Raw genomic sequence first — 22,382 nt, 5'->3', positions numbered from 1 at the left:
ATGTGTGTGGGAAGAATTCAGATTACTTTCTCTCACTCTACACACAAATGCATATACACAAACACACACACACACACACATGCACAACGTACAGGTAGTCCAGGTGTGCCAGGGAATCCTCTTTCTCCTTTCAGAGGAACAATGCCAATAACACCACCAGGGTCACCCTGTAGGAGACAAAACAAAAAGGAATGGTTTCTCATGTGTCTCTTACTGGTATGAAGGACATGCTGGTGTTGATTGACAAACATTTTTCACACGTAAGATCTTAAAGCTTCATAGATTTCAGCTAACCTTCATTCCAGCGACTCCCGGCAAACCCTGCAGAGAGAGGAGAGCAGAGACAGTCAGCTCAGTACAGGCAGCATCATCTGGTGGCATGAATGTTTCCATTTTTGAGATGGGGCACAGTTATCTTTACGCTGTTGTCATGTGAAAACCGTGTAACTCCTTATGAAACCCTTTAAAACCCATTGGACAATCTCAAAAACTAATGGTGGTCAATCTAAAAACAAGCCAGTTTTTCTTAGTTCCTGAAAAGTGAAAAATTTGGAGATACATGGTTTTCACCAGACAGTGACATGTGAAATGTGTGCCGGTCAGTGTGTTGGTGGGTGTCATATTGATTTCTGCTTACAGGAGGTCCTTGAAGGCCAGGGAAACCATTAGTACCGTCCCTGCCTCTTTCTCCCTGGAACACAGACACACAACAAGGTCAGTCAGGGACGAACAGAGATCAGGTTATGAACGAAAAATTTTATATCAGGAACGGACACAAAGAACTGGGTGAATGCTTCAAACTGCAGTAGAGGTTTGAGAATTGGCTTACTTTCGTTCCATTGCATCCTGGAATTCCTGGTGCACCTGCAGGGCCGTCGTTTCCATTGATGCCCTATGAGTGGGAGTGAAGAAACACACACACACACACACACACACACACACACACACAATTTCATTTTGTTAAACAATGTTTTTATTTGCAAAACTGTCTTTCTTAAGAGGGCATCAGTTTCAATAGACTTAAATACATAATTACTTGTGATGGTAATTACATGTTACATGTAATTACATGAGACAACATTTTTATTTGTTATGGGAGGACTTTGCTGGGATGTGGCAGGATGTGAGACTTGTGCAGGAACTCACCGGTAGTCCTGGGTTTCCTGGGAAGCCTGGCAAACCAGGAGGACCCTGCAATGTCACAAACATATTGTAAACATATTGCAAACTGTACGTGCATGAAAGAAACTATCAGTGATATCACATCGACTAAAGAAGCTGGTGAACTTGTCCATGACATCCAAAGCAATAATTTTTTGACCTGGCAGAAGTGTGTGTGCACACTCACATCAAGTCTTGTTGTTGGTGTGGCCAGACAGACAAGATCAGATACTCACCCGCATTCCTTTCAGTCCAGCAGCGCCAGGCTCACCGAAATCTCCCTAGGGAGAGACAAATGACATCATGAAGCAACACACACCATAGAAAATGTGGCTCTGGTGGGCCAAAGTGAGTGCATATTAACTTGAAAATTTCGTGATTGAGTAAGAACAAATCATAATCATCAATCCTGTGAGACATTTCTTAAACAATCAATATGTTGGTGTGTTTTGTATTGTTGTGTCTTGTTCAAGTGTGCAGTGTGTCTTCGTGTCTCAAAAGATTGATAATCCCTGCTGCAGGATAACAATAATGGAAACCAACCATATTTTGTATCTGTGTGTGTGTGTGTGTGTGTGTGTACTCACCTTGGGGCCTATTGGCCCTGGAGGCCCTTCATGTCCCTGCATCCCTGGGAATCCCATGTTGCCTTGAAGACCTGGAAATCCCCGCTCACCCTGTGAGGCACAGAGGATCAAGTTGGTGATGCAAGGGAAAAAAATAATTTAAACTTTATATATATTTTGGTTGTTTTGCTTGTTTGTAAGTGTCACACAACTTTAAAATATGAATTAAAAACACAGTAGGTGACAAATGAGTATGTTTCCCTTGCAATGGGAAGGAATAATTATGACCTCACGCATTAGGTTTCAAGCTATTTTATAATTTAATATCGCCAATGGGCATATTGCGGGCATACACCTACAGCAAGTTTCATAGTAATAAGGATATCCATCCAATGCCATTGTGACAGAGCTACTGTGTATGTTTCCCTCTTTGTATTAACATTACTGTGTATTCCTGTGTATATAATATTCAAGCCTCCATTGGTGGATTTTTCATAAAAAAGAATGGCCCAAACAGAGGTCCTGATATCCACATTTTGAGAAATGATAATATGTATTTAATGATAGCACCCAACTGAGGTCATTTTACACAGTATCCTGGGAGATGCCATTCTCTATTAGTGTGAAAAATGGCAAGTCTCTAACATGTAGCATCTCACAGGACATCAAGAAAGAAAAAGTAACAGCATAAAAATATAGTGGAAGTACAACAGAAATATAAGAATCACTAACTTTGGTTAACTTATGAATCAACAGATAAAGCATTACAGATCATTGGAAAAAAGCAAGATGATTTGTGAATATAATTTTAAATATGTTATAGTATGTTGTCTATTTATTTCAGAGCTAATTTCAAAATAATGTATTTGAATTTATAATAAAGCCTCTCCTCTGTTAATTTTGTGTTTCCATGCTGTATTTGTACATCTGTTTAATTTAAAAACAATACAATAATTGATCACAAAAAAGCTCTTCTGTGTAAATGAAATGGACTTTGGTACCTATGTATTTATCTTTTGGCAGAAACATCTTCCCAGAAATATTCTGGGATATGTAAGTTTCTCTATGTGCCACTAGATGGCAGCATAATCCTCCTGAGGGCCTGATGTTCTACTCCAGTAATCTGCACAACCATCTCTGAGTTGCCACGGATGAGAGAGTGACATGGAAATCTAGGCCATGGAGAGGAGAGGAGCCATAAAAACAGTGATTTTTGGATCCAACCCCAATTGATTGCTATTCCTTGACCACACATTCCTGACTCAGACCAGTGAGGACGAATGATGCACTGTGGACCATGGGAATCACGATAAGGGCTGGTTACCAAGGCAACTGTGTCAGGAAATGATGTCACTGAAAATAAATCTGGTAGGAGAATTTGGGAAGGCTGTGAGGGGCTTCATCACCTTTCAAAGCACAGTGGTGCTTTGAAACCACAGTGTTTTGGCCAGACTCCACTGAAACAGTCAGTGCGTCTGTTGTTTTTGGTCAGCTGAATGTTTGGCTACTGCTTCTGTAAGAATGAGCCATAAAAGGCCAGACTGGTGCACCAAGAGGACAGATAACACACTGCAAAGCTCTGATACAACTGGGCCAATAATGCACAAACACACAGGAGGAGCTGCGGTACAAAAACATCTGCTTAGTTTTTAATTCCTTTGAAGGATAAACTTCAAATGTATTTGCTTACTGGCCACTTTCACAACCGATCAAATGTGGTTTATGTATAAAGTATCCAAGTATCTATATCTATCTATAAAGTATGCATACATTTCTGCCTCTGTGTAATATTTTTTGGTGTTCACCGTTACTGTTAAATACAATAGAAACAATTGACTTATTTACATATACTGTTTATATTCTGTATGTATATGTATCGGCATAGATTATTTTTATCTCTCCTCCTCCACCTCTCCTTATTTTTTATGTATTTATTTATCCTATTTATGTATTTATTTTGTTTTATTTATGTTCCTTCGCTTGTTTTATCATCTCATTGTTATTCATTTATCTTTACTTGTCTCATCTCTGTATTATTATTGTTGTCCAGCTGTCTACCCCACATAAATCCCTGTTGGATGTTAGTTGCTACCTTTCACGTTAAAATAATAAATAATTGTGAATGAATGAAAGGTGTTATTGTCTGAGTGTCCATTTACAGGAAAACAAAAACAGCTAGTTAAAACTACCCTTGCCAAAGTCAGTGCATAGCAACTCACAGCAGCTTTCAGCTCAGTTATTAACACTCATGCCAGTGTGCTGAAAGCTCAAGGGCTCACAGCTAGTCCGTGGCTAGTGTCCCTGCTGCTTCTGTGTCTGCATCTGAAAGCCTTGCTGTGTCCGGTGGGAATAAGGCCCTCAGCCAGCTGTGTGTCCGGACATGCTCTAATTCCACCTGATCCTCCTTCCCGTCCGGGTCTCTGCTCCGTGACTGAGCCCCATCCACCATTTTCCACCCAGGCCTGGCTCCCGCCCGTCCCACTGAGCTGACCCGTTAGTCAGAACATAGCAGGCATTGTCACGGCTGCTTAGAGCCTGCGATGAACATACAGAGCCTGCGCTGGTCTGAGCCGCACACTCATACATTCAGGCCCGGAGCCTGAATGAAACACTTCCGTTGTCTGAATCATCAGTGGCAGATTGAGTTAAAGGCTCATTATCGAGTGACTGCTTAAGGATTGATTGATGGTGGAAAATGAAATGATGAATAGAAGTCTCACCTTTGCTCCTTTCACACCACTACAGTCACATTTTCCACATGATGTCCCGCACCCCTGGAGATAAAGAGAGAGAAAGATAAGAATAAATGGTCAAACAATATATCACTTTTGGACCATTTGGAGTTATTTTATAAGGGTATAGATTTGTGGGTGACAAATAAAGTGGGGATTATGGGTGAAAATGCAGTTTTAAACCAGCAGTACATCCGCTAAAGAAAGCAGCACATACTCTGTCGATTTACATTTTTTTATTTGAAACCTTCTTCAGGCCTTATCTCACATTTTCATGGTCAGAAATATATAATGGAGCCTTGGACTTGCATGGTGACCTAGATAATCTTTGCCAGCTGTAGAGTATAACAGACAGCTGTTGAGGGTCGGTATTTATGTCGTCCATCAGATGTGCAACGTGTGCTACACAATCTCTTCATTCTTTTACAGCATGTTAGTGTCCTGCCCCTGTCAGATGGATCATAGATATCCCACTGACACTGTAAAACCCCACCGTGGGCAGGAATAGGCGCAGATGCAGATACCATTCAATGGTCCAGGTGCATGATGGTGCATCTTGGAGTGATTTAATCCTCCTGATCTATCTCACAGAGGAGCATCTTCAAACTAAGATGTCACCACCTTTGTGCACCTCATCAATAGTTTTTAGGTACTCAGCTGTGGTACAGGATGGAGGATTTTGTTGACGATGGAGAAAAACTGGTTTATCCTGGTATATAATTTCCTGTAATCAGCTAAGTCAGATCAAAGGTCACTGAGGAGCTTTGTAGCACTGCAGGCAGGCAGCAGGACATGTATGCAGCTGGCCTCATTCCTCTCATTACCCCCCCCCCCCCTCCTTTCCTCTCCTCTGGGGTCTCCAGAGGCCAGGGCCTGGGAACTGGCCTGCTCTGCCTTGGCTCTCTCCTCCACCGCTGCTCTCCTCCCTCTCAGCATCAGCCAGCTGTTGCTTCACTCACGTGCAAGGCGTCCAGCCAAAAGCCTGTCAAGGCTTAGAGACTCTGGAGGCATGGGCAGAGCATACACAGCCACACAGCCCGCAACAACCTCTCTCTCTCTCTCTCTCTGTCTGTCGGTCTCTCTCTCACATACACACACATGCAACAAACAAATGGCTCCTTTACCATTCATCAACAACACTCGTGATCCTTTCAGAACTTCCTTAAACACACACTCACACACTGCTGACATCCCATACATCACTCATCCCTCCCTACATCTCTACATTATCTATAAACTCACTTCCCCTCTCAATTCTCACTCTCATTCCCCACTTTCTCTCTCACACGCACCCCTCTCTGACATACCTCAGGCTAACTGAATCAATATGTGGTTCCTACAACTATGGGAAACCATGGGAAACACAGTTTTCACTCTCAGGACCTTGAATCTCCAGTCCCCCCCGCCCTGTCCCGGTGCTCTTGTTCCCCTCTATAGGCAGTGTATTGTACATGTGTGGCCTGCGACGTCATGCCCACTCTGGGTCTCTCACACCCTTTCATTCAGTCCATCTCACCTCTCCACTCATATGGTTTCTCAAGATTAGTTTTCTTTTTCACAAGATTCTAATATGCCACAGGAAAACTGCAGGAACACCTGCTTCAGATCAGATTAGTATCATAAGACAAACAGAGGAAAAGGAATATTGACTCTGAGAATGAACTACATGTGTGTTTCATTACAGCCAACCTGCTGGCTCGCAGCAATGGAGCTCCCGGTGCCGCATTAACATTATTTTTTGACCATTCACCAGGGGAATTAAAGCACGCTAATGCAATGAGGGAACAAGCTTGCATATTGTCAACACCACTAAAGTAAATCACAGCTGCTGCTCATGGTTAAGAATAAGTATTTCCTCATTCACCTGTTGCTCTCTGTCTGTCTTCTCTGCAGTTTTCTCCAACTTTCTTGTTAGACACAACTTAGCCGAGCAGACATTCCAGTTTCTTCATGGCATGACCACAGAACCCAAACCCCGTACCGACACGCATGATGAGGATGCTTCCTTATGTGTGCTTGTGTGTGTGTAATGTACTGTACCACTCTAAGACATCTAACGCTGGATCTCTAAACACAGCACCGTAATCTGCAGGTAGATCAAAGTAGCGCTCCTGTCTTTGATTTCTCCAGTTTGTTTTCCTTCTACGTCCGTTATGCATCTCCGTAAACCCAAACACCAGATGGGCGCGACGGCACAAAGACCAAACTGACATCCGCACAAAAAGAGCATCCTGCTAATGAGTCTTGCTGCCATAGAGAGGACTACTGTCTGATTTCGTATCTGGGCTTTGGAGAAAAAGGGATCTTAAGAAGGCCTTATCACACAGATCCATAAGTCTATAGGATGCTGAGGGCTATCATGACTATCAAATAGCACAGGACAGGGAACCATTTCCACCATTTAAACCATTTCCCTGCACTTTTCCTCTGGAGGTGAAAGGTGGATTGAAGGCTTACCGGTTCACACACAAGCCCAGGGTGAAGTGAACATGGAGACTTTAAGTGCAGTGTATGGCACGCACATGTGGGAGTTTATTGGAGCCATAGAATGTGAGAAAGAAAGGAGTGAGGATTTTGTTATGTATGAGCTGTAGCTTGGCAGGAGTGAAGGCATTCTCCCCAAACAGCGTGATGCTCCACAGACCAAACAGAGAGCAAACAGACTCTGAGCAGAAGCCTGAGGCTCGGTAGTGCTGAGTGTTAGTCATTGTCCGCTGTGAATATACAGTGGCTGGTGAGTCACTGAGCTCTGGACCGTCTCTACCAGATCAAGTAAACACCTGCAGCAGACAGCCTCACGTGCCTCTGGACAAGTGTTTATGTCATTCCTAAGCCTCTGTGGCTGGATGTCAAATCTCCAAACTGAAAAAATGAACATGACATGTGCTGGTACAGTATTGACGTATACAAGGTGGTGTGCGACCCAGTGCCTCGTCATAATTGCGTGTATAGATGAGTAAGTGCCTGGCATTCTGTTTGTGGTTGTTTACTGAGGCTTGAGCTGGAAAGGAAACTCAGGCTTGAAAGTTAGCTGTGACGGAATCTGAGATAGAAGCATGAAATGCCAACAGGAAGGGCGGTAGAGAGAGATGGAGGGAGAACATGAGAATGAGGGAAGTGTGGGCGGGGGGCAGCGTAATTGCCAAAGCTTGTGGCGTTGTGGTAAAGAGAGGCACGTGTACGGGTGGAGCACTGGGCTTCATGATGTAGACTGATGGATTTGGGGACTTCATATCTATTTTGCTGTCAACACTGCTCGCGGGACTCGTCTGACATCACCAAAGATGTGGTCCTCTCTAAAGTCCAGCGCCCAGGAGAGAGGAGATGATGAGTAATGTTTACTCTCCAGATTATAGGCCTTGTCCAGCAAGAGATACCGCTCCAGAGATCCTGACGTTAACACAAACACCCTTTATATAAACCAGGGGGTGAGTGTATGGCATTGATTGCATAACTGGATCCTCATGGAGAGATGCATGGCGGCAGATGGTAAGTGTCGAGGCACCATCTCGACAGGAGAAGAGACTGTTACAGAATGGCTAGCATGGACGCCCCATCATAAATCTCTAATGAAGTTTCCCAGATTTCACCTTAACTTAGTCGTTGACCCCAGCTGACCTCACTTGATTAGACAGAGGGAAAGGAAGCAGCAGTTCTGGGAATACAGTACTCTAGTTCCCTTGGCTGGTTGTATTACAACATGCTCAAGTGTTTTCCCTGGTTGTTGCTCGGTTCCCATGGCTTTTCCCATGAATTTTTGTATTACAAAATCTTGAAACCTGTTGTCAACCGGAACTGTGAGGCCTTCCAGCAGCCACATCATTAGGGTACCGTGTCTTGACCACACCCAATCAACTGTATTCCTGACCTTGTGTTTCTCATCAAAATACTGTAGACTGAAACATCCTGCTACATTATTGAGACATCTTAACTCAATTTTGTACTAACAGTAAATGAGGGAGAGAGGGAGAAAAGAGGGTATTTGCGCAATTTTGTGCTTCTCTCCAGGCAACAGGTTTTCCCCCAACCCACATAGAGGGTTCCTGTCTTTGCAACCCAGAGGGTACAGCCGTTCAATAAAAGTCTGTCCTTCAGCTTTTTGTAGCTGTGTGACTCAGAGCCTCTGTTCTCCTTGCCAAAAGTAGGCCAAAATACGCTCCACATTTTGTAGCTGGCCACCCAACATGCCTGCTTTAGTTATTCAGGAAGGACATGAACTCTTGTATCTTGTATGAAAACAATTACACTATTTGTATGATGCGCAGCACAAGTTACAGCAGTACTGATTTCTACCAGATGGGGGCAGAAACATTGCCACACTGAAGTGCTTTACATTGACAGTACATTTTCAACCACTGCTGGGTTACATTCTTAGAAAGTCGTAGGTGTTTGACTGTGTACTTCCTTCCATGTAAACTGGAGATCACACTGACATCTGGCCAATGTCATGTTGCAGCCGGGAACAGCTATGGCCACACATTTCTGTAGAATACCATGACATTACCAGCACATTCCCGCCATAACCTCCCACTACTGCTGACGTATCCCACAAACCCCTGGAGTATCCTGGAGAGGCTTGGTGCCCAACCTAACGCTGAGTCTGACGTGTGGGAGGGTTTGTCATTCCAAACCCCCTCTCTCTCTGCTGCTTTATACACACACACACACACACACACAAACACACAAACACAAATAGAAACCAGACATTGTGATAATCCCTGAAAGTGGAGAATGGTTACCTATCAAAAAACTATAGTAAACTTCACGACATCAAGTCAAGGTATTGCGCGTTGTTGCCCATGAAAAAAAAAATGTGTATGTGTTGTAAGTACATTAATTTAATTCCTCTCCCTCAGGACCCACACACACACAACCCACACATGCGCACATTTATTAACACACCAGGTTAACGAACACACTAGCCAGCCACCAGTTTGTTCACGCATGACCTAGCGTGACCGTGTGATACAATATCTATAACCTTCCTTATATAAACGCACAGCAAGCTGAGAAGCTATTTCTCCTTTGAAGTTATTTCCTCTTTAATTCTGATTCCACTTTCTGTTGAGGCTGACATCCTTGGCCAGAGTAAGGCACAATGGTCCTGGGCCTTATCCGACTGCTCTTATCAGAGAACAAATGCTGCGGAAGACTGTTTGTTGTTGTTGTTATTGCTTTCAGAAACCAAAACACAAGTTTTCCTGGCCTAGCGGTGTGAATATTTGGGTAGACTTTAGATTGCATTCCCTCTCTCTTTATCTCCTTGGCCACGGGGGAGCGGAGAGGAGCCTTCCTTCCACATTGATATGGGTTTCACTGAGAGGGAAACCATGGAGATAACTATTCTAACTCACTTGGCCATTTTTGCTTTATTTATCCAGAAAGGGTTTTGCTGAGCACGAATGCGCTTTTTCAACAATGCCCTAACACACATTCATCCACTTAGACTCACTGTCACCTGGGAGCTGACCAATTCAAACAAAATCTTCTGCTGTTGGCCACTGTGCAGCTCCACTGGAGAAGTCTGGGGTTAAATATCCTAGGGGCACCTCGATGGTAGGGAGAGGAGAGTGTTTTGTATTTATTTCTCCTGCCCAGATTTCTCCAGAGGAAAGCCTGAGTCTCTGAGGTTTAGACTATCGCTACTCCTTCCAGTCAGTTGTTTTGGCTTGGTGTAATGAAACTGAAATCGTCGCCCTATTATGGCCACGCAATCATGTCAACTCAACACAGGCTTCACCATGCAAGGAAAGGTACAATAGTTTACCATAATGTTGCATCACTCTGTTTACACGTGTTTACATTTGGCTCTGTGTTTTTGCCATTCAGTTGTTTTGGTTGATTTTGAGACGGCTGCTCTAATTGCTCTTAATGACGTGCGATGCGCTCTGGCTTTGTGTCCCACTGGTAAATATTGTGCAACATTGTTAAATTGAACGTATCCATGAACTTTAACACAAACATCTGGGCTCTTGTGTGGATTGAGTGAGTCCCACTCCAGCCACTGAAAAACAAGTAGAGTTATCCAACGCATGCTTTATTTTCAAAGTCTCACGTGTTCAAGAGAGTCTTCCCAGCTCCTGTATCCTTTTACAATCAACCCCAATTCCAATACATGTCAGAAATGTTTGCAGGCCGTAGCTACACTCGCCCCTATTATAAGCCATCAAACAGGATCCTGCTCAATTACAGTCAATTTACCACTGTGGCATTAGCATTAGCTGGTCTAATATGTGTAACCCGTGGAAGCCACCCCATAAAGACCTGCTCATGGCGTTAAACCACAGATCACAGTTTCCATATGGGGACAATCAGGCTAGTTTTACTCCATAAAAGACAGAAGGATCTTGGCAGCAGGACTCATTAAGAGTTAAGCACTACTGGACTCTGTCGCATAGACCTGTCTGCACTTAACCTTGCAGTAAAACACATGGTATGTAATAGCAACACACACATGAACACGTGTGCACACAAACAAGGAAACACACACACATAATAGTTCTACTACTCAGCTAATTCCCATGTAATAATGTAAAAGAAGGTATATTCTTCCAGTATGACCCTGAGTCTGTGTCTCAGCGTTGGCTCATTCCAGCTTGTGGTTCTGGGTATTTATTTGTGGTCGCTGCTTGGTCCATAAGGTCCCAGGTGCTTCTGACCACAACTACACTGTTCCCACCACAGCCCTCAACTATACACTGACACTGGAGACAGACTGGGCAGATGAGCACTGGAATGGTAGATGATGAGAGGAGGGGAGAGAGATATGCGTCATCTTCCCACTCAGACTGGATGAGCTGGGTTGAACTGCGTGCTGCATTCCAGGCCTTCTCTGGTACTGAGAGGCTGGGATGAGAGAATAGGAGAGGAGAGGAATTCTCTGTCTGACTGCCATACTTGGAAGACAAGGCTCCTGGCGCAACAGGCTTTGTAAACAGTGTGAGTGTGTGTCTATGTCTGTGTGTGTGTGAGCCGCACGTGTACACACTGTAATGGTACACCGTGAAACAGCATTTTTTTTAAATGCCAGGTCTGATAATAAAGTTTAAGCCAAACCACCTGGGTTTTTTTTTATAAATATGTAATAAAAGATGATAACAAACCACAGGGCTGAATAGTAGCCCATGTGAGCTGCATTCTCTAGTCAATAGACATATTTCATATTCTCTTACTTTTAATACATGACTTCAAAGTATAAAAAAGTACCATCTGAGTAATTTTCGGGGGAAACTGAGCCTCAAATCAGACCAAAATGGAGCATAATTGTAGCTATTATTGTGGCTACAGTTTCTAACGGCAGTAGTTGGTTTTTGGCTGCCGTTACACATCACAGCTAATTTAATGAAAACAAATATCTTAAATATTTGAGGATTCATGTCTTATCTCATTTCCCATACTAGGATTACAAACTCCAGAGACAAACAGTAGAGATCAAGACAAAGCACAAGGTGAGGATCATACTTAGATACATAATGTATGTTCATTCCGGCAATAAAACAGGGCAATGTTTTCTGTTTCCTTTATTTAAGTATTCCTGCGCCGCTGATTGGCTGTGACCATCTTGATGTAAAACATGCCCTAATTCGGCTGAAGGCAGCAGGTATTCATCTACACCACAGAAATGATTTAGGGCTTCTGTAACCAAAAGCAGATGCATCTGCAGAGAGCTGTTCTCACACACACTTGTACACAAATCATGCATGCAACAAAGTCACACATAAGCACACACACACATACACATACAAACACACACACACACAGAGAGAGATACATACAAACAAACACAAACATACAAATGAAAACCAGACGTTAAAAAATCCCTCAAAATATAGAATAGTTACCTATCATAAAACAAGTCAAGGTATTATGCTTATTTTACCCTTGACAAAGGTATTGCTTTCTCTAAGCAAATACATGAACTGAACACACACACACACACACACACAAAGTTAATGACCACACAAAGTTAACAAACACAGCAGCCAGTCGCCACTCTGTTCACGCATGACCAAGCGTGACCATGTTCATTTTGCCTGTCATCAAAGCTGGGGTCAGGAGACCAGGACAGCTAAGAACGGCATGGTCTCAAAGTTAAGAAAACAACACAATCAAAACATCAAGTTTGGGATCCACATATCAAGCAAGTCTACACTGAGATCTGTCATAAGGACAGGCCCATGAGACAAACACAGCGCTGACACAGGGACAGATGAGGTTGTTGAGCATGTCAGCGCACAGGCAACATAAAGCAGGAACGCTCTGCCATCACTGTACAGCACCGGCCAAGCCAACAGTCCACACAGGAATTCTCACATGCAAAATCCAGCCGCTTTTAGAGAAAATGGGAAAATTGCTTCGGAGAATTTCTCAGGCCTTGGTGTGTGTGTGTGTGTGTGTGTGTGTGTGTGTGTGTGTGTGTGCGTGTGCTAATATAGAAACCCTGGAGTTGATTGATTTTCATGTGCTAGCCAGATGCCAGGATAACTCCAGCTGGTATAGAGGCCACTCCAGAAATCTGCCCTTTCCTGCTCACCCACTCGGCACGTTGAGAAAAAAAGAGGTGTGAGAGGGGGATGTGTAGGTTGGACTGTCGCCAAAGTGGCTGATAAAAACTCAATTGGTCAGTTAAAACAACCTCATTACAATTCATTAAAAGTAATTTCAGGGTGTAGCATTAGTGATGACATTGCTCTAGTTGTCATCACCATCACCAAACACTGAATCCAATAGGCCACCTATTACTAAAATGCCTTCAAGCGTATTCCAAGGCACATTAATGCTTCCAATAGATCCTATACAATCAGTCCTGCATTACAGAGGTCCCCGACCTCTCTTAATCAGGTAGTCTATCTGCACCCCCTCTTGACCAGTCACATGACCTGTGGAGGGTCGTCCTGCTGACCTTTAACCTTCGGCCAGGCCATTAGAGAGGATTTAGAGTTTCAAACGAGCTGCCCAGTATAAGGGTCATCTTGATAACCAAGCTCTTCCTCACTGTGTGTGTGTGTGCATCTATTTGTGTGTATGCACATCTGTGTGTGTGTGTGTGTGTGTGTGTGTGTGCATGCACAGTCTCTCCAAAATGTCAGAGTGAAAGGTTAACTTGTTAACAAATTCAGGGAGGCTTCTACTAATCTTCTGGCTATAGAGGGGACTTTCCGGCTCTAACTAGTGCACAAACACACACACACACACATACACACACACACACACATTCGCCCACAACACACATGCAGAGTTGCAATCGCACACATACAGCACTCCCACACGAACACTAGCACTCCACCCAAGAACAGCTGATTGCAGACATGCCCTCAAGCTGGCTCCATGTTTGGGACAACAGAAGCTCTTCAGTCCTCAGACAGGAGGCTGCTGGGTCTCTGTACTGGGAAACCTTCTGCAGCGTGTCTGTCTGAGCAGAGAGAGTTGGCTAGCTAGCTGTGAGATTTATCCTGCTGTGTTGCCCCTGCCAGGGGGAGAGATGGGGTTCTTGGTTTCTGTGCAAGGCTCTGTTTGCGTGCCCACACATCACTAGTTTGGGCGGTTATTGTTCCACATAGTAAAAGAAAACATTCCTCAACAATCCCACAGGAACACGACTCGGTCCAAGTACCAATACACACAAACATCTAATCGTAAGCTCTCTCTCTCCACTTCTTTCACTTGTTCCCTACATGTTTGAAACGTTTGCCCTAGAACCAAATTTTGAAATTGTTCTTCTCTGCTAACAAATATGGTATTGAGTCAGAGAGAGAGAGAGAATGATAATGATAAGGGGGTGGTGGGGGAGAGGGAGAGAGAGAGAGTAACAATAACAAAAACTTGCAGTTTGTTTTCTCTGAGAGAGAGCCAGTTGAGTCTAAGTGAGCTGCTGCAGGCTGAGAGCCTCAGCAGCTCGGCTCTGCCTCTGGCCTCTCTGTGAATGTGTAGCACTGTGCCACAGGATGTGGGACTTAGGAAGAGGGAAGCCATTCTTTCTCTAAGGAGGAAAGCCTCTTCCTTGCCTTTTATGCTCACAAAGACAAGAAGGGGTTGGGTCAGCCTCGCCGCTCTCTCAAGAGTGTTCCGGTATCTGGGAATAGCGTCAGCACGTGAGGAGAAGCAGTGACCTCTGTGACTTGGGACAAACCACACTTCAAACCCCTAACCTCAAATATTATCACACACTCCCTTCTTCTCAATTGTATTACTCTATCTTGTTTTTACTCTTTATTAAAAATGGATTTTCTATTACTTATTTTGCACTGACCGAAACTTGTACTTTGTTTTATCTCCCTGACAGATGGACAAGATCTTTCTCAGACCAGCATGAGAGAGGAAGTGATGAAAGACCTATGCCCATGTTTACTTTCACAAACCTAACTAACCTAACTTTTTACATGGCTAACTAAGTTAGCCATGTAAAAAGACAACATTGTTCTGTGGGCTAATGTGATCTGTACATCCATAATAGGAACTGATGAGATGAATGGTCACTTTATTCTAAAAAGTACTACAAAAAACCTAGCATATGTCACACAACAGAAATCAACATGTTATTGTTTCACAGATGTGCAAGAAACACAATGGTGTAATTTTCAAATGGAAAACCAGCTTACACACACACACACACACACACACACACACACACTATATTGTTTCATGGAAGCATCTGGGATATGGGTTAGTAACTTAGACAAATGAGTTTGTAATTTAGACAAAGAAGTATAACCACTCCTGCCATTAACAGAGTGACACAATAAGTCAATCAGGGAGTATACATGTCCAGGAAGGAGCTGCTGCTGTTTGTGTGTGTGTGTGTGGGTGTGTGTGTGTGTGTCTATGTGTGTGTGTGTGTGTCTTTGTGTGTGTGTGCTCTATTTCACATCCTACACAACAAAGGTTTTTCCCATTAGGGCGTACTGTACATATGTTGATGTTGTTAGTTGCCATGGAGAGGATTATCCCCTTGTAAAATCATCATCTTTGGGAGCGCCTCATAATGACACACACTGGGCTTCATGGGATACATAATTAAGGCGGCGCTGAAGGAAACAAGAATAAGTGTGAGAAAGAGACGAAACAGGCAAATTCCAAGGCCCAGTGAAAGAATGCCTTCATCTCTCCCATTCACTTCCAAGTCCATAAAAAGCTTAAATGGAGCCTTTTAGCACCATTATCATACCATACACTTCAGCTGCCTTGCCTCCTGATAGCTATCTAATAGGCAGAGCTTTTCTCTATTGTTCTCCTGTGTTCCCTTATCAGGCCTTATCTCCCACATCACCATGACATCACTGCCACTTTAACATATGGCGAGATTGTAACTTATAGACATCACAGCTCTGGGGCCAGTGCTTTGCTGCCAGAGAGATACTGGGTGCTGACAACAAAACTGCTCTCGTATCAGCCTAAAATGCCTGAACAGGCTTAGCTATGCGTTGAGGGATTAGCAAGACAATGCAGTGTACAGTATGTCGCCACTTCGACTTATGTGAACTGTATCATGTGACTGGTCTAGCTTATTTCCTACTTAAGGCTATCTGATAAAGCTTTCTGGAATACTTCAATAGAATAAGAGCTAAATGAACAATCCTCATTGTCCAGCAAGTCGACAGAGCGCAACCTCCAGCAGCAACATAAAAGGGCAACAGTGAAGGAGATGAATAAAGCATCTGTTCTTCCAGGAAAGAGGTTCAAGGGTGTAGGTATGGATACGTGAGCATGCTCAGGTCCTGTGAGTTACAGTCCGGTCTGACTCACATGACATAGTGGGACATCATAACAGAGATCTGCTATCTCTATCAATCCTCCTCTGTGAATACAGTGCCATAACAGCCCAGTACTGTGTCTGGTAGAAACACAGTGTAACTCTAGCTCAGTTAGGATGGAGGGAGCGTGCGAGAGAATGTGAGGTCCACAGTGAGAGGTGTAGGGCACAGAAGAGTTAAAAACCAGATTACGCTGTCATGTTCAATTGGGCCGAAATATCTCCATTCATCTAATGCTCAAAGTAGATGACATATCCTGCATATAACCACATTCTGGCAAGGCCATTAATCAGTTAACTTTTAACATGTAGCATGTGTTTTTCTCATCTTTACTGTCACATGTTCATGTGTCTTCGGCCTCTGTCTCTCTTCAACACTGGATACACCTCTATCTGCCATCATGAACTCCACTAACACACACACACACACACACACACACATTGGCCTTGACCCCAGTTCTACAACAAAGTCTCTCCTAGAAACTTGAAGTGGAGTCTCTTAAAGTCTCTACTGCAGATGGTTCATTCTGGGTTCAAATCCAGCCTGGGACCCTTGTCGCATGTCACCCCCCCCACCCCCCCCACCCCCCCACCCCCCCCACTGTATTCTGTCAAATAAAAGCAAAAATGCCCCAAAAATAATTAACATGAGTTCAGCTTCTCTGACAAGGGAGGGCAGCAGAGGTAGCTGAGGGGCCCAGTGGTGGTGAGTGAGGACAGGGGATACAGTGTGTGTCTCAGAGGGGGGGTGTTGTCAGGAAGGAAGTCAGAGGGTCCCTCCTCTGAACCTGAACCACTGGCCCCAGTCTCAACCCATGAGCTCACTTTCTCTTGAATGACCTCCTGACCTTAGTACATGTGAGCCTGTGTGTTTGTCACTTCAGTAATTCCAACAGCAGTAACAATGTGGTACTTGGAGACATTTTAAAAAGAAGTAAAATGTGAAACATCAAGCAAAAAATCTTGAGTTCTGTACTGTGAGGCAGAATCTGACAGTCTTAACATTCAGGCAATGGAGATGGAGAGTGGAATGGAGAGAACTGTTCCCATTCCTTCAACTTGCATGCACAGACATACAAATGGCATCCACGAGTTTGTCTGACTCTGGGTGAGTAGGACAAATAGCTAGAAGTATTCTTTTAAAACCAAATCTGTTGTAAGCAGTGATTTTTGTCATTTGCCAAACCCCATCCCTGCTGAGGGTGATATTATCCCTCCAAATGCGGTTAAAAACATGGCAATGTAACAGCAGCCCAAGAACAGTCAGTCCTGCAGTGTGGCACACAAGAGGGTCTGTGAAGACAGACTGAGCTATTCAGCCAACTCTGATCTGCTCTTTATTTGATTTGAATGGATTTTTAGAGAAACAAACAAATGTGAATTAAGTTTCTGTGGCATCTCTAAGAGCAAAATAATTAGAAACAGCATGGCTCTCTCTTCTCGTTACAAATATCCTGCGCCATGCCTTGTGCAGAGCAAGATACAACAAAGATAAATATGAGGAGAAAAAAACTCAGACAAAGCCTTCATCAGTTTACCTCTTCCTCATCTGAGGCAGGAGGAGTTTTGTTTCTACATGTGTGTTTACTTTACAAGACAATACGTGTTTAACACAACATTTAGAAAGAGAGAGAGAGAGAGAGAGAGAGAGAGAGGAGGGCACTTTTATAGCAAAAATAGAAATGGTGCATGACCAATGTGGATTGTGATTGTTGCCATGGGGATATTCTGAGTTTTTCCATACACACTAACACACACACACACACACACACACACACACACACACACACAAACACAAACACACATCCATATACAGACACAGTAGTTGTGCCGTATTAAACACAAACGTGTTACGGCCGTGGCCGTACCCCCAGAAGATTCCCTAGTGTTTCCTTGTGTTTCCCTTTCCCTGTGTTCCCAGTGCTCCCCTGTCTGTCTCTCTCTCTGTCTGTTTTGTTTGTGTGTGTGTATTGGCATGGGCGTGGTCTCCCTTCCTCGTTCTCCTGGCTCCCGGCTCTGCTCATCCTGCGCACCTGTCTGCAATCGGCTCATCACCTCTCCCAGTCTGCTCACCTGCCTCTCATCAGCTCATCTACCTGCAGTGTATCTACCCCGGCTCTTCAACCATTCTTCGCCAGATTGTTGTTTCAACCACAGTGGTAGTTATGACTTTGTCTCTTTGTGTTTCCTGTGACTAACTAGTCTCTCCTGTGCCCCCAGGATCATCAGCTGCCTGCCTGTCCTCCTGCCTGCCTGCTAGCAACCTCCTAGCCTCCAAGCTGCACCTGCCTGCCACGCTTCCCCTCATCCCACGCTCACGCCATGCCCCGCTCCTCCTCACCATCACTCCCCCCTGCAGCCACCGGATTCCTGTTTCCTGCCATCAGCCCCTCATCCAGATCCTCCCTAACAATAAAACCTTTCCTTACCAACACCACCCTCTCCGTGTCCTGCGTTTGGGTCCCACCTGTGTTCATAACAAAACGCAGAGGGTCACAAAATCACAGATAACGTCATCATGTATTCACATTGTACAAAATCCCTTGATAAACACTGTTTTTAAGGCAGATTCATGGATAGAAACAAGTCTTTCACATTGACTCTTGTCCTGCGCTTGAAGCAGGACACTCAACTGGAATCCTTCCAGGTCAAAACCTGACAAGGCAGAACAGCTGAAGGAACAGACAGAGAAGGCCAAAAACTTCACTGTTTCATGGGGACTAATACAAAAACAACAGAAAGTCATAAATCTAATGATACCATCATCACTGTCTTCATTATCCTCCGTCAGGCTAGAGTGAGAGCATTTGGCAGCAGGGGGTAGTAGAGCAGGTCAAGGACCAGAGAGTGAGACTAAAAGATTTGCTACGGGGTGTCATCCCCGGCTCCAACCCGCATTCCTCGCCCACTTCTGGGGCTCATAACCCCCCTCCTCCTCCTAAGCTTTCCCTCTATCCCTCCATCACTCTCCATCTCCCAGCTCCCTCATCCTGCCAGTCGTCTGTGTGTGTGTGTCAGACAGACGTATCCATTACACCATCACTGTCCAAACTGTGAATGGCGTTTATGACTCACACCAATTTCACAGTTAAATTGTCGGCAAAACAACATGTTCACTATTAACAACTGACCCTCGGTTAGTAACCAACTTGAGGATAACACACACTGTCAAGTTGATCTCTTGAGATAGTTATGGTAAACATATTGTAGGACTACAGAAACATTTTGTATATGAAAAGTAGAATACTGTATAGCCGTGACAAGTCAGATTGAATTGCCCTCATGATGATCCTTGGACCATGGGGAATAGAAAGGGGTTTTACGGTGCTTAACTATCGCTTAATCCTCTTCTCACTTGGCACAAGGGGGGAACACACACAGAGGGGCTCACACACACACACACACACACACACACACACACACACACACACAAACACAAACACACACACACAAAGTGGGGCATACCTGCCACATTATTTGAGTATTAAAGCCAGAGAAGCTTGCCACCCAGGAACCCCTATCAAAATACACAAGAGACACAAACACAGACAATCACAACTCTTTCAAATGTAGGCATTTTTACAATGTTGGGGGTAGGCAGGTCATGCTTTCCCAGGGTGCATTGCTTGGTTGGTGGCCAGTCGCAGTGACGGGGTCAGCTGTTGTCTCTGTGGGGGGTTTTGTTGGGCAGGAGGGGGGGTCTACAGGATTAGGCCCAGACCAAACTACCAGCCTTCTTGTCTGCACTCTAGGCTGGAGGTCAGCTTTTTTTGACAGAACACAAAGTCTTTATCATAATCCTCAACTCTCGAGAGACAATCCACACACACACACACACACACACATCCCCGGTGCAGTATGAGGATAAACAGTTATTAGTGCTGCTTCCTCCGTTTCTGCATTCTGTTCATCCTCCCTTGGGGCCGTCCTGGAACATCATGGCCGAGCCTGGAGGGGGAACTAGGCAGCACAGAGGATCTTGCCTTTAATTCCCACCGGCTACTGCCTTTCCCAATCCACTCATCCCACACACACACTCTCACTCCAGGAATCTGCTAATCTGCCCGTCCTCCTCCTCCTCTAGGAATCACTGGCAATTCATTCTGACCAGACTAAGTGACAGCCAAGGGAGAGGAATTTTATATAATCACTGTGGAGAGGTTCACTCTGTAACAAATCACGCGGTGAAAAAGAAGGGGAGCAAAGGTCTACACGGATCTAAATATTAGCCTGTTGCTTCTTCACTTTACCTCCTCCCTTAATAGCCAAATAGGAGGAGACATGATTGGTTAGTAAGGGCAGGGCGATCTTACATTATGTTCTTGTTATAGCCTTCCTCAAGTTAACCTGACCCATATTCGAATGCTCAGTGTTATCACATTCGTGTGTATGTGCATGCGTGTGTGCCTGAGTGTTTACATATATTCGCTCCTGGCCTTAGGTTAGCCCCGCTGATTGCCAGGGAGACCAAACAGGAGGCTCCGATACTCAGGGAAAGTCACGTCCCTCTGTATGTGGAAATAAAGAAGAGATAAACACACTGAAGAGCCCCGCCTGGACATCAGCCAACCCACTGATTTCTATCACCAGACTCACATTAATGTAAACGCAGGTTGCAGACGCAAGAAGAGAAGAGACTATGTTGAAAAACGAATTATTCTTGGAACTGATTTTCACCCTGGAATGAGTGTGAATGTCCTGAATATGACAGACGAAGAAAGCCCCTTCTGTGTGGTGCTACAGGAGAGTTATATATCCTGTCTATCGTGACGCTTTGGACGGGTGAGAGCGTCTGTCAGGATCACAAACGTCCTGTTGCGGACCTCCCATGGGTGGATGGGAATGTTGAAATCCTCTATAATTCACCCCTTCATCTTCTGTGGCTCAGTTTCCTTGATGTCATCTGATCAGTGACAAGACGTTCAGCCAACTGGTTCCTCACCTCTTCACCCATCCTCCTCTCCTCCTCTCATCTCTCCTCTCATCTCTCTCTCTCTCTGGGAGTTTGTCGGTCCAGATGTCCTATGTCCTGCGGTTCTGCTTCCAAACCCACACATTGGATAAAAGCCACCTCTGCTGCTTTGTTTAACCTGATAGGTCTGCTCTCCACAGCTCTCCTATGCTGGTTCCTAAATCAAAGCACAGCCTTTATGGAGAGATTATTAGAATTACTGCGTCTGTCTGTAGCTAAACATTACTGAAACCACTATTAATAACTGAGAACTGCATAATATGGATAATAATATTCTAAGAGCTCTTTTGTCGATATTGTCTGTTCCTCTAAGAATAATAGCAGTAATGGATACTTACTTTTTAGCATGTGGATCCTATGTTATTGTTGCTCTTATATCAGTTAATACCTCAAACCATTGTCCTGAATCTCTCGGTCTCTTGTTGAAATATTTTGTTGGCATTTTGTGTTGTTTCCTCACATCTACAGCCTTCCATTAGATCTGAAAATATAACTTTAAAACACCTGGAAGATCAAGAAACTCCCCCACATAATGAAATTGCCATGTTCCCCTGTGAGGTGTTACTTTCCTCTGAAACATTGCTCTGTTGTGCAGTAATACTGACTGATTAATAGCCTCCTCTTCCTCCTGTTTAGACGTTATGTTATCTACCCATGATGCCTCCCCCTCACCTGGCTTTCTGTTACTCGGGTGTGCTAGCAGCTAGGAGATGTTTCTGTTGGAAACTCCACCTAGATTTTAAAATAAAGCATCAGCTCTGACATGTTTGTCGAAGCCTTTCAGCAGACTCCAACCACTCTGGTTACTCACATTTCAACAAACAGCACCCACAGAGTCAACGTTAGGAGAGAGAATAGAACATATGGAGTAGAAAATCACCCAAAATGTTTCTATTCTCATGGGAGACTCCAATGCACAAGTGTGTTTGTCTCCAAGCTCCGATCCTCTTCTTCCCCTTCTCATGCTCTTTTCCAGCTCTCTGCCTCCACTGCTGTTTGTCATTAACTCATTCATGGATCATATACTTTTTAAAGTGGAAATGGGATCAGAGGCGATTGGAGCAGGAGTGCTTCTGGAAAATGCCTCTTTCTCATGAGCATCCAAATATTGCCAATGGCACTTTTTCAGGAATGCCACTTCCTCTGGCAATTCCTAATGAATTCTGACTAAAACAGTGACTTACATCGCTGACAGGTTGAGA

General features: G+C 44.2%; 1 protein-coding gene across 1 annotated transcript in view; it reads right to left on the bottom strand.

Moving 5' to 3' along the window:
* The window catches only part of col4a1 (collagen, type IV, alpha 1), a 43,396-nt gene that overhangs the window by 19,450 nt on the left and 1,564 nt on the right, over positions 1–22,382 (bottom strand). The window contains exons 2-9 of the mRNA XM_071516150.1: positions 4,448–4,501; positions 1,749–1,838; positions 1,398–1,442; positions 1,147–1,191; positions 830–892; positions 638–691; positions 295–321; positions 93–167 (exon numbers count right to left, since the gene is read on the bottom strand). Of these exons, the coding sequence (XP_071372251.1) occupies positions 93–167; positions 295–321; positions 638–691; positions 830–892; positions 1,147–1,191; positions 1,398–1,442; positions 1,749–1,838; positions 4,448–4,501 (453 nt within the window). The remainder of the gene's footprint in view (positions 1–92; positions 168–294; positions 322–637; positions 692–829; positions 893–1,146; positions 1,192–1,397; positions 1,443–1,748; positions 1,839–4,447; positions 4,502–22,382) is intronic.

Source organism: Centroberyx affinis, unplaced genomic scaffold, assembly GCF_046629955.1.
Source record: "Centroberyx affinis isolate AG114_WGS23_722 - 3 ecotype Tasmania unplaced genomic scaffold, CSIRO-AGI_Caff_v1 ptg000393l_1, whole genome shotgun sequence".
Taxonomy (NCBI): domain Eukaryota; kingdom Metazoa; phylum Chordata; class Actinopteri; order Beryciformes; family Berycidae; genus Centroberyx; species Centroberyx affinis.
The sequence above is the reverse complement of the archived record's forward strand: the minus strand, read 5'-3'. Positions and strand labels throughout refer to the sequence as shown.